This window comes from Equus asinus, chromosome 9 (assembly GCF_041296235.1).
Source record: "Equus asinus isolate D_3611 breed Donkey chromosome 9, EquAss-T2T_v2, whole genome shotgun sequence".
In the NCBI taxonomy this organism is placed as follows: domain Eukaryota; kingdom Metazoa; phylum Chordata; class Mammalia; order Perissodactyla; family Equidae; genus Equus; species Equus asinus.
Window position 1 is genome coordinate 88,125,452 of NC_091798.1, and position 13,090 is coordinate 88,138,541.

The following is a 13,090-nucleotide window of genomic DNA, read 5'->3' on the forward strand; positions in this document are numbered from 1 at the left end:
AGAGAGTGGGCTGAACCAGTGCATCTAGTTTCACTCTGTCTTGAAACTAAAGTCCAAGATTGTTTAAAAAGGCATAAAACCTCAAGAACAACTAGGAGTAAAAGATAATAGCAACAACATCTTAGCAGCTATAAAGTAAATGAACAAGCGGTAACTGACTTAGAAGACTCAAGGTATTTGAATGTTAAGCTGGTTGTGAGGAAAACTAGGACTCAAGTTACACCAAGAATCCTAAAAAACTCAGAACTGGTGGCACAAATTATCTTTGGAAGTGGACATTGAGGATGGGGGAGAAAACGATTGGCTGAAAGTGAATTAGGAAGCAATTCAATCCCTTGATCTTCTATTTCCCTCCAGGTCCCTCTGCAACCACCATTCTCCTACGCTGCAGGAGACTAATTTTATCCTCTGGAGAAGATAAAACATGGGGTCTGAACCAGTTTCAGGCACAGTGAAGGATGAGAGTACCACCAAAAGCAAGGGAGTAAGGGAATGGTCACAAACTGAATGCTGAGATTCCCAATTGTCCCCACCTAGCTCCCAGAACACTGTTAGCCAGTCAGGAGGCTGGCAGAGTCCCTGGGGGAATCTCACAACCCCCAGAGGAAAACCCTGAAGCTCTTACAGCAGGAGTTCTCCCAAGAAATGGACCAGCTGGTTCACTCTACAGCTCACCTCATATTTTGTAAGCCACATCAACTACAAGACCTTCCTGTCAGCATTTTAGTCCTCCACTCTTTAAAAATGATCAGACATGAGATAAAAAATCCTAACATTAAATGCAAAAACCAAAACAATCAATTAACCAACAAATACCAGTGGGAACAGAGCCTATACAAGTAAAATAAAACTTCTAAAAGAATGCTATTAATAATATCCTCAGTTAAACAGAGAATATTGCAATCATGAAAGAATGGGATGCCATTTAAAAAAAAAAAAAGGAACATTCAGAAAACAAAAAAAACCAAAAATTCAAAAATTCTTGGAAATTAAACTATGATGGTAGAAATGAAAAATTCAACAGAAGAGGTAGCAGATCCAGGTGATAAAATTTCCAAGAAGGTAAAGCAAAAGTATAAAGAGATAGAAAATATAGAAGAAAGTTAGACAATCAATTCAAATCCTAGAGTTGCAGAAAGAAAGAAATCATCAAAAAAACAATTCAGGGAAATTTCCAAGAACTTTGTTGCCAGATTGAAAGGTCCCAATACAATAGATGAAAACAGAACCAAATCATGGCAAATCACTATGAAATTTTAGAACACTGGGGACAAAGAGAAAGTCTCCCAACTTCTAGAAGGGGAGAAAAAAAAGCCACACAAAGAATCAGGAATTAGAATAATTCCAGACTGTTCAACAATAATACAAGAAGCTAGAAGACAACAGAGTAACACAAAATTCTAAAGGAAAATAATTCACAGCCTAGAATTTTATACCCAGTCAAACTACCAATCAAATGTGAGAGTAGAAAAAAGGCATTTTCAGACATCCATGTTTCAAAACGTTTACTTCCAATATCCCTTCTCAGGATGCTTCTACAGGATGCACTCCACCAAAATGAAGGAATAAACCAAGAGGAAGTCATGGAATACAGAAAACAGGAAATTCAATTCAAGGGAAATAAAGGGAATCTAAGAACATAGCTATATAACAGGTATGGGGGCAACCAGTCCAGATTGAGTCAGGTCAGAAGGCTCAAGGAAATGAAATTAACAGAATATTTGGTGAAAATAAATATGAGATGAGAGGGCAATTTATGGTTATGTAACGATAAGTACACATAATAAGCAGTATTTATAAAATGGACGAATGCTAAGAACACATTTAGAAAGACAATTATTAACTATAAGGAATGAAGTAAATTATGAGAAAAATAAGAAATTAGGTCCAACTGAACAAAAGCTGAGTTCAAAGTGCATCATAAAGCACCTCTTCTCCAGAAAGGCCACTGTTTGCTGGGAAAGAGACATATAGGAAGCTGGACTGTTTGGATAAATGTGGAGCCTAGAAGCTTTTTGGCCAAGAGTCACTTAATGATACATTCTAACAAGAGTGAAGAAGGAAAAATAAACATTCTCAATATAATTTTTGAATAATAATCTCTTGTGATTACTGTAATTTGAGAGGCAAGAAGGGGTTTGATTTTTCACACTCAGACATGATAAAGTTTAAGTCAGCAACAGCAGCTAAGTGAAAACCAGGAGTGCATGGCAATCCAGTCCTAAGTGCTCAAGGCAGGTTGTTCTCAAGTTCCTCAGCTAAACAACTCAACGGAGCCACAGGAAAACTGAGGACAAGGATAAGGGAGCTGCTCCTGGAGTCACTCATGTTCAACCCCATTTTGGGCAGCAAAACCCACAAGTGCAGAGGCAGGCCAGCACAGGACTGGAAGAACTCCAGCCTAAGCTCCATACAGAAAACGTGGCTTTGGGCTTATACCAGTCTGGCTAAGAAACTACTCTTGTCTACAAAATTCTGGAAACACTCTCCTTTCAACATTTACTAAGTGCTATAATCCTTTAAATGTACTCACCAACCTCAGCAGTTATGTATCACTTCCTTACAAAAGAGTTCTTGAGCAAAGTTAATACGAGGTCCTATGCCTAGCACTATCCTGTAAGATTTAAATTTAAAGTTTTACTATCAAAAGAAGTGTTTATTTTATTTCAGAGTTGGCCCACTTGGTATCCTCTATTATTATCATCATAAAAATACCTATTTGTGCCTATTCCATGGCACTTTCCACACAGCCATATGGCCTAGGCTTACCACTTCCACAATATCCCAACAGTGCTCCTTACCATTTTACGACTTTCACATAATTGGCACAGCCTGCACCCAGGATATCACTCACCATTTGGTGCATACAGCAGAAGCTTATTTAGAGTAATCTAATAATAAAGAACAGACGTGTGTTTGATGGTGTGTTCCAAGAGCCAGCTAACTAATCTATAAAAACTTGGTTTAAGGCATTTAGACTTCCTAAAGTTGGTTTGTTACCAAATCATTTCTAATCTTCACTTTTCACATCAATCTTTAGGCACATTCTTGTGTAAACATTAAAACAGCAACAAGGAACAGCTTCTGAGTGAGTCATAAGTTCCTTTAGTGTAGTTTGAAACTCTAAAATAAAAGTAATTCTTGCTCTGCTTATTGGTCACTGTTAAAATAATTTAGATTCTATACTGTATGATCTCACTTATATGTGGAATCTAACAAAAACCAAACTCACAGACACAGAGAACAGACTGGTGGTCGCCAGAGGCGGGGCAGGGAAGGGGTGGGTGAAATGGGTGAAGGTGGTCAAAAGGTGCAAATTTCCAGTTGTGTATAAAATAAATAAGTCCTGCAGGTGTAATGCAGAGCATAGGGACTACAGTTAGCAATGCTGTATCGTATATTTGAAAGTTGTTAAGGTAGATCTTAAAAGTTCTCATCACAAAAAAAAAACTTTGCAACTATGTGTAGTGATGGATGCTAACCAGACTTACTGTGGTGATCATTTTGCAATATATACATATCAAATCATTAGGTTGTATGCCTGAAACTAATATGATGTCATACGTCAATTATATCTCAATAAAAAAATTAGATTCTGACTTTTACCAGAGTTTTTAAACTTTTACAATACACAAACTGTATGAAATGCAAACATCAAAGTTAAGTTTAAAGAGAGGCAGCAAGGCCAAATACAAATCACAGCAGCATGGAATGATGCTGCCATCTTGATGCCTGGATGTTGTGACTCAGCTCTTCTGATTAGCGATTGATAATTTTTTCAGCTTCGCTCCTATCTTCTCTTGAGAAAAACAAAAATCTCTATTTTGTGTCAAGGAATCCTTTCAAGGGAAGAAGGCGAGGCGCTTGAGGTCTGTTGTTGAGATCTGAAGGGTCAGATGCACTGATTGCTAGGCAGTGGGCCAAGGATGCAAAGTAACAAATGGTCTGACATCCACTCTGCAGCCTCAAAAAAGTCAACCATCAAACTTCCAACTCTCAGGACAGCCTCTGCTATTGCCAGCAAAACAACACAGTGCAACAAATCACGGTACAACAGACTCCACTGACCCCATAAGCAACTCATGCATTTTTTTCCTGGGGCTCACTATTTCCCAATTCTGGCTTGTTCTTTGTTTTCAAATTTAGCTAAGCATATGGAACAGTTACGTAAGTCCTCTGGGCACTGCAAGTATTCTCAGAAGCAGCACTTATCGTTCTAGTAAAACTTTGTGGGGGAAAAGGCCTTTAAAAAGTTAAGACAAATGAAAAATTGGTCACAACCAGAATTTGAGCAAATAAAAATTGTTCTATAATAGAATTATTAAATTGGCAAGGATTTACATTTGGGGGAAAAAATGTGCTTATGTAGGGACTACCAGGAAAAAAATGCAATGGTAATCAAAACTACTATCACAAAAATGGTAGTGTGCAAAAGTGGAGCCACTAAAAACCCAGTGAAGGATCTTTGTTTAAATACTAATTCTGTTACTTACTAGCAAGTTACTAACCAGCATCATCATTTTAGCCAAGACAATGCAAGCTGTTGTAACATTACATCCATACAGAAAGCAGTTCACACAATTTCCCATCAGTAAGAAGGTGATGAACACAGTATCTTCTCAACTCATAAAGTTTGTACAAGGAACAAAGGGTCTAATATACGTGAATGGTTTCTGTAATTGGTAAAACACTATAAAAAGTTTATTAACAATTATAAATATAACTAATTGATCATTTTTTTAAATTTTAGGCATATTTTGAAGATAAAGTAAATTATTTCCTAAGTGTGGAAAACTTCTCTTGTGATTGTTATGACTTACACTGCACACCTTAAGTGACAAAAAACAAAATAATGCTTTCTACCTACCTACAATATCCAAACTTGTTTGCATATTAATACCACCATAAATATTCTACTGGCAGATTTTTCCTTTGGTTGAATCCAGTAAAAAGCTGTTCTGAGGTCAAAAGAAATATGGCATCTCTTTTAAAAAGTAACTAGTCTAAGTAAATTTCCTATTTTGATGGTGGTCCACACTTTGAAGATGAAACATGAGGATATCCTGTATTACAGCAGAAGGGCCTCTATGTGTTTCTATAGTTAACAGAAGCAGGAAATTTTACTTTTCACAATGCAAAAATTGGAATAACCTTAATTTGTGCGATTCAAACTTCTGAGGATTCTCTTATGTTATCTGCAAGATTTTACAAAATAAAATAGCAATAAAGCTCCAAGACATTTTCCTTTAATATCTGGTATCCTCATGCTGAAGAACATAATCAGGTTTAACAGATTTGATTTCTATCACACTTACCTTTTTGTGGTAAATGCTACAGAGTCCTCTCTCTATATCGGGCAATTTACGTAGATGATTTTCTATCTGACCAAAGACACTGGATTCTGAATAGAGAACCTCAGATACAGCATCAAGTCGAGCATTTATTTCCCTGTGAGAAGAGAGTAATAGCAGTTTTCAGATATGTTAAGAATTCACATTGTAGACAGTTCCCTCTCTAATGCCCAGCACTGTAACTGTGGTCACTTAGAACAGCAAAAAGGAGACTGCTCCTCCATATCTCTGGACCTTCCCTGCCCCTTATCATTTGAATCAAAGAGCAGATACCATACAAGGAAAGTCATTAGCTAGGTGGGGCAGGACTGGCTCATTAGGTTTTCATCTCCCGCCCCCCCCCCCCCACCCCGGCAAACGCAGAGACTACATTTCCCAGGTTCCCCTGCAGTTAGGTATGGTCATGGACCCATACCCAAGTTCTAGCCAATGAAATGTGGGTAGGAATGATCAAGCCACTTCCAGTCCTGGCCCATAAAAATTTCCTGTGGATCCTCACATTCAGTCTTTCCTCCTTTGCCAGCTAGATGTTGAGCCCAGGGCAATCCTGTGAGGCTCCCGTTGACTCATCAGCCTGGTCTGTAAGTGGAGCAGAAACCCTTCCACTCCCTCATTGCTACCAACTGGACTTTACATTAGCAAGAAATAAACTTTTATTGCATTTAAACCACTGAGATTGAGGATTTATTTGCTACACCTGCTTGCATTACCTCGGCTAAGATAATAGGTCTACAATGGGCAACTGATTTTCTACTCTGACTGAAATGACTGATCATCTCGGTCAAAAACCAATTCATTCAGTTAACCAACTATCTGATAGAAGACTTGATAGTGGTGGTTGAAGTGATCAACTATTTGACTGAAACGGGATTTGACATACTGAGCCTGAGCAAAGGCTGGGAGCAGCAAAAAAGTACAGAGGACATAACATCAAGAGACATGGGAGACCAGGGCTGCAGGAGTTTATCAGTGGCTATTCCCTAAGCGATGGGCCACTTGGGAAAAAAGGGTGAGGTACTGTCAACTTAAAATGGAAACCTGACTGACTAAACGTGTCCTAAATGAGACATGGCCTATCTAGTACCTATAAACATCAAAGGCCTACACTAGGTATAATGGCCATACATGACACTAAAGACTGAGATAAGTAAACATATCTAGTGGATGTGGGCCCTCAGTAATTGTTTTTTTGCATGAATGAATGAACAAAGCAAAGGAATGAATGAACTGACATTGGGGGGTGGGAGGAGACATCAGCTAGTGAGCACACATTTATCTATCAAAGTTCTGTTGATATCACACACACTGAGGTGAAGGACAAACCTTACAGCAGAATCCTGCCTAGATTACTATTAAATTGAGTACTTTGTAATTAATTGAGTACTTTTATCCTTGCTACCCTTTAAACTACTCTGTAAGGTCATGCGTATTCATGATACGGATACTAACTTCAATCTCATTTTTGTTCCATTTTTCTCTGGCTTACGCTCTGTTGTGTAGAAGAGGCATTTGGTTTGTCATGACACAGTAAAACAAGCCAGAGCTTTGAAGACACACAGACTGGTTCCTCCATTCTCAGAGGAAGCCATCCACTTCTCTCCACCTCTCCCGCCATTACACTAGTCTAAGTAAAAACCATTTCTCACAAAGACTAATAAAACAGCCTCCTCACTTTCCTCCCACACCCACTTCTGTCCCTTTTTCCAATCCATTCTCCACACTGTAGCCTGAGCAGTCTTCCTAGAACACAAATCTGTTCATATCATCTCTCTGCTTTAAGCTCATCGACTTGCCATTAACCTTAGATTCAAATCCAGAATCCCTAACAGATCTATAAGACAACTGATCCCTGTTTACTCCTCAAGTCTTACCCCAGATCACCTGTCACTCTCTTCCTCTCACTTTAAGTTTCAGTCATAATGAATGTGTTCCAGCATCTTGGTCACTCCAAGTTCTCTGACATCAGGGCTTTCTCATTTGCCGTTCACTCTGCCTAGAAGACTCTTTTCTTCTTTCCTCCCGCCTAACAGCTCCACTTTCTCTGGCAAACTCCTACTCACCCTTCCCCCAAAAGGGCTTTCTAGATTCACTAGACCAGATTTAATCCTTTACCATCCTTTTCCATACCACCTTCTATTTTCTTTCCATTTACTTCTTCACAGTCTTTTCTGCTAGATCGTAAGCTCAGTGAGAACAGGGATCATCTCTTCATTCGCACAGTTCCAAGATCACAATATGCGCTCAACAAGTAGTCATTCAGTTCAATTCAATTCAATTTCAAAGACTAAAGTAAATCAAGATGAGGTGAAAAAACAAATTTTCTTTACATACTACTGTTGCGATAAAATAAATCAATGTTTTACCCTAACGTTTACCCAAAATTCTAAACAAATATAAAGATTTATTTTAATAACTCACTCTCACATAAATGAAAGATGACACCAATTGGAATACACTAAGTTGATGCTACAGATGGTATGAGGACAGATAAAATGATGCCATCTGTGATCATATAAAACAGCCTACAAAGATAGCTACTTTCCCCCAAATTAAAAAGGTTGCCTGAGATATGGAAAGATAAAAGCAAAAGAGGTTAATAAAAACCTAAATCATATTTACGAAGTCTTCCAAAAGATTTTTTAAAAACAGACTGAAAAGGTTGTACTAAATTGATTTGCAATCTGGGAAAATACAAAGGTAGTGGGTTTTATTTTAGCCTAGTGACAGCACAGGCAAAAGCATGCTCCCTATGAATCATTTTGGTTTGAACCCAGCCTTCACGTGGCAGGGAGGTAACAGCTCAGAGGGAAAGAATTTGAGCTGAGAAGGCAGGTGACCCCAGTTGAAATCCAGGCTCTACCATTTACCAGTTATTTAGGCTTGCCCTAGTCTCTCCATCTATCAAATGGGGATAATAATGGTCCCTAACTCAGAGAGTTGTTATGAGAATTCAATGAAAAAAGACATGTTAAGCACTTAGCGCAGTGCCTCATACATAGTAACTACCCAATACACGTTAGGCGTCACCATGTTGCTATTATGATGATCTTTATTTGCTTATGCAATTTGGTTGGTGGATACCACAAAGAACAGCACGGGGAGGAAGAAACAGTACCCAAAATATAAGCTTGGAATTAACTATGTGTAGAAAGCCTAAAGCATAGATAATGCAAACAGGTATTTTGTACAAAGTGAACAAGGAAGGATCACACAAGGAAAGCTAGTCCTGGGATCTCAACTGCTAACTCGGACTGGCAGTGGTGACTTGAACTACTGTGTTGAGACTGGTTGAGAAAGAATGCCAAAACCAATTACAGATGTCTGACAAGGGCAGGGAAATTAATAAAAATGACTTCTAGTCAAGTTCTTTAAACAAAATAGTTTGCGTACCTTAGAACTGTTCTTTAATTAGCAAGAGTAAGAAGATTTTCCAAATAACTGTAATAAAATAATATGTCAGAGCACCAGAATACAGAACAATTATTTCGATGCAATCCATTAGAGAGATTTGGTGATTGCGACAGTTATCAAAACAGGAAGTAGCACTGTCAATTAGATGATGATAAAGCTATTATTCCAAGATACCCGATAGTATCCTACAGTTGATCTTACAACATGATACATTCTAAACTAATGAAAAGATGACACCCGACTCATTTCATTCCATATGACAAAAAACAATGGACCTGAGGTCCTCGGGATGACAATGATTCTTCTTTACCAAAGACCCAAGGACTAAATGTGGGTGTCACTGGAGTCCTTCACATTTCAAGACGAATTGGATGATGACGGTAGTATCTGTTGCTTGTGGCTGTCACTCAGAAACACAATGAACGACCTACAGCCACTGCCATTGTAAGGACATGTGATAAGTCTGTACCAGCTGGTTGCTATTTGTGGAGATGGCTCTATAAGTCTAACATAAGGTTATCTGTGAGGGAAAAGCTAAAATACAAACTGCTGGGAAGAGGTTGTTTTTTGTTTGTTCTGATTTTTTAGTGAAAGCTTTCCTCTAAAGACAGATGATGTAAAATGAGTGTATTAAATTCAGACATTAATGCATTGGTCATGTGATATGTCTAAACCAGCTACCTAAACAGCTTTGTGTAAACATGAATCTTAGGCCTCCTCCTAGGGCCTACGCATCATTACTTGGATCTACCCAGCTCTGCCTTTCACACACACCGTTCATTCATCCATTCAATGAACAATCACTGAGTGCTTACAAAGTACCAAATGTAGAAGCAGTAGAAGATGGAGGGTGAAAGTGTGACAGCAGGAGCTAGAAAGGTAAGCAGGGACCCAGTCGTGTGGGTAATGCAGACCACACGGGAGCTCTGACTTTATCCTGAGCGCAATGGGGGCTAATGGGTGAAAGTACATAAGAACAGTGGCAGGAAGACTGGTGAGAGGACTGTTTCAGTAACCCAGGGGGTGACGCTGATGATGGGAGCTTGGGTGGACGATATAGAAATGGCAAGAGCACACAGTTTCAAGAGCTATGAAGGAGGTAAAATTAACAGGAGCTGTGATTGATTAGATAAAGGAGGGAAGGAGAGAGAAGGAGGAGGAACTTGGGAGATGCACTGTGAGGCCATCCACAAATACCATGCTCAAAACCTTACAGGTCACAAAAGAAAGGCTTTATTTTATTTATGAAATTACATTCTAAAGAGCTACTCTGACTATTTATCTTGCTGCAAATTGTAAATCGCCCAACAAGCTTTTAAGGATTTTTATTACTCGTGTTCCAATGAAGCATCATTTTACCAATAGACAACAACTCAAAATATTAAACAGAACAATTTTCTGACAGCTACCTTCCATTATCAGTTTAGGCCACAAACCGGAGTTTTTGAAAAGAGCATGAATATGACTTCTCCTTTTGGTAATAGTGGGGTGGGTACTTTCAGACCATCCCTCCTACTGAGGACAATTTAAAAAGTCAAACGAAACAAAAATCATGTTCACGAAAGCATCAAAGGACAAAATAGTAAGGAATAACTACACCAAAATCTAAAAGAAAGCAAGAACCCAGAGTAATAACCCAGCAATCAAAGCCACTTTTGCACTGAAGAGATACGCCAGAAGAATCTGCTCTAAAAATGAGCTGCCCTCATAATAAGGGTGAACTTGCAGTCTAGGTTAGCATCAGTTGGATGGACTAAAACAAGTCAGACATTGAACTGGAATTAAGATGGTCCGAGTGCCACCAAGAATCTGGCAGAAGCAAACAAAAATCCTCTCTGGGAGAAGGCACCTTCACCCTGGCTCTCACATTATTCTTAAAAATAAATTTCCAGATTATGTAACCAGTACACACAAAAGATAAGCATAAAAAGAAACCAGATGAGTAAGAATGAATAGAAACAACAGACAATAAGAATAGACACACAAACTACCAAACTTTGGAGGGGAGGAGGGGTACTAAATGATAAAAAAAATACTCAATACATCCACTAGAAATTGCCAAAAGAAAGCATATGAAGCACAGAACAGGAGGGGACATCAGAAATCAAATCAGTCATGTAAATTCTCATTGCTTTATAGGTGCTCTTTCTTTGCTCTCTTGCTCTTTGTCAGATTTTTATCTCTGATTTAGTGTCATACAGTTTCACTAAGATTTACCAAAATATGGATTTCTTGTTTGTTTTCAATTGCACTTTGGATTCAAGTGCTTTCTAAATCTAAAGATTCACATCTTTCATGAAATATGAGAAATTCTCATCCTTTATTATCCCTTTGAATATTGTCTCTCTCCGTATTCTAATTTTCTTCTACTGGAAATCTTATGAGGATTATGTCAGACTTCCTAATTCTCAATTTTGTCACTTGTCACATTGTCTCTTGGTGCTACACTCCAGGTAATCTCTTCAGATGATCCTGCATTGCAGCTATTGCATCTATTCCTGTTTAACCCATCCACTGTTTCTAAAAGTTGTATGTGGCTCTTTTTAAAAATCGACCTGATCTCTTTTGATGGTATTTTTGTTCTGTGCTCTTTGTATTTCTTTTAACTTGGTGGTTTGATATTTACCTTTATAACCCATTATCTGAAGGTCTTGGGATTCTAATTCTACTGCGCATAGTTTCTGCTGACTCACACTCATGGTTACTTGTTTCCCCATGTCTTCTGTAATCATGGTTTGTGAGCCTGTGGCAGAGCTTTCTCTTTGAGATGCCCAGGAGGCCTAGACAGAGAATGTCCTGCTTTGGGGAGGATTCGCATTTGCTTCTGCTAGGGACCCTGAGGCACAATGGGACCATTTTAATAAACTTCACAACTTGGAAATTGCCAGACCACACAGATAGTACAGATTGGACTAACAAACCTGAGTGAGAGTGGGCCCGCGGTTGAGAATTCTTGGAAACTCTTCCCCCTGATAAGACTAGGCCAAGATGGAAATACTTCTTTGTCCCCTCTATCTTACACTACTAAGGGAAAGAAGCAAGAAGCAAAGTATGGAGCACTGTGTATATTATGCCCCCGTCTATGTAAAAAGAGAGGAAAGGATAGATTCATATTTGCTTGTTTGCTTTTTAAAACAAAAAGTCTCTGGGAGGATACACAAGAAAATGATAACCATGATTATCCAGTAGGAACTGGGCAGATGTGGGGCAGGGATGAGAGGCAAACATTTCACTGTACATCTTTTCAGTTTTAAACTCTGGAACTACATGAACGTATTGCCTGCTCAGAAATTTAAGTAAGTTAATTTTTCAAATGCTCAAAAAAAAAATACAACAGAGTTGAAACAACAACACAAAAGTAAAGAAAAAATAGCCATCTCCAGCAATAGATTGCTAGGTATTCACTAAATATTTCTTCTTTGTCCTTGACAAACATTTGTTAGCCTCCCTTGCAGTTAGGTGAGATCATCAGAATGAGTTCTAGCCAATGAGATGTGGGCAGAAGTGGCATTTGCCACTGCAAGATCAGACTCATAAAAACCAAAAACATATATCCTCCGTGCTGCATTGGCTGGGAGTCAAGGCCCAGGATGACCTTGGAAGTCACATGTTTAAGACTGAAGAGTCTCTGGAGTTCCTAAATGCTATGTGATGAGAGTCCCAGCCTACTCTCCATCTGGAAAGGTCCTGAATTGTTCGTGCAAAGAAGAAAAAGGGGAAATCAATTTCTACTCTATTAGAGCCATTAAACTTTTGGGAGTCTTTTTGCTAGCAATTTTCCCCAACCAATGCACTATCTTTAGTGTTAACAAATATGTTAATGTGTGTTAGTCAATCAGAACATGAAGTTGACCTTCCTAAGTTCCCAGGACTCAGTCAAGTTTAGAGCATTAAATAAAAGAGAAAGGTTGTGACCCCAACCCACCACATAAGATGACAGTGTTCCGTTACTCACGGCTGTGCCACTCTGGGAGGGCACACAAAGACTCTGCCTACTCACAGCGGCAGTCCTTGCAAACTCTCCTCGCAACCCGACTATAGCTGCAGGCGAAAGAGGAAACACAGACAAGCGTCAGGTGGAAGAGAAGAACTGGCCAGGACAGATTCTGGACAACTGAAACGGAGGTTTCTTTCCTCCCTGTCATCACTGGAAGCCTCCAGCCAGGTCACCTGATGACCATCTTCCCATCTTTCTAAAATAAGATGTGCTGGGAAACATGCTCTTGAGTCTAACATGGGCTTTCCGGACGGATGGGCTGGGGTTTGAGTCTCACTTTTACCTGATTACGATGGTGGTGAAGGTGTGGTAGCAGCACCATTTAAAAAAA

At 39.0% G+C, this 13,090-nt stretch overlaps 1 protein-coding gene across 1 annotated transcript in view; it reads right to left on the reverse strand.

The window, feature by feature from the left end:
• The window catches only part of MSH3 (mutS homolog 3), a 159,962-nt gene that overhangs the window by 81,495 nt on the left and 65,377 nt on the right, over positions 1–13,090 (reverse strand). The window contains exon 13 of the mRNA XM_014857018.3: positions 5,316–5,448. Within this exon, the coding sequence (XP_014712504.2) occupies positions 5,316–5,448 (133 nt within the window). The remainder of the gene's footprint in view (positions 1–5,315; positions 5,449–13,090) is intronic.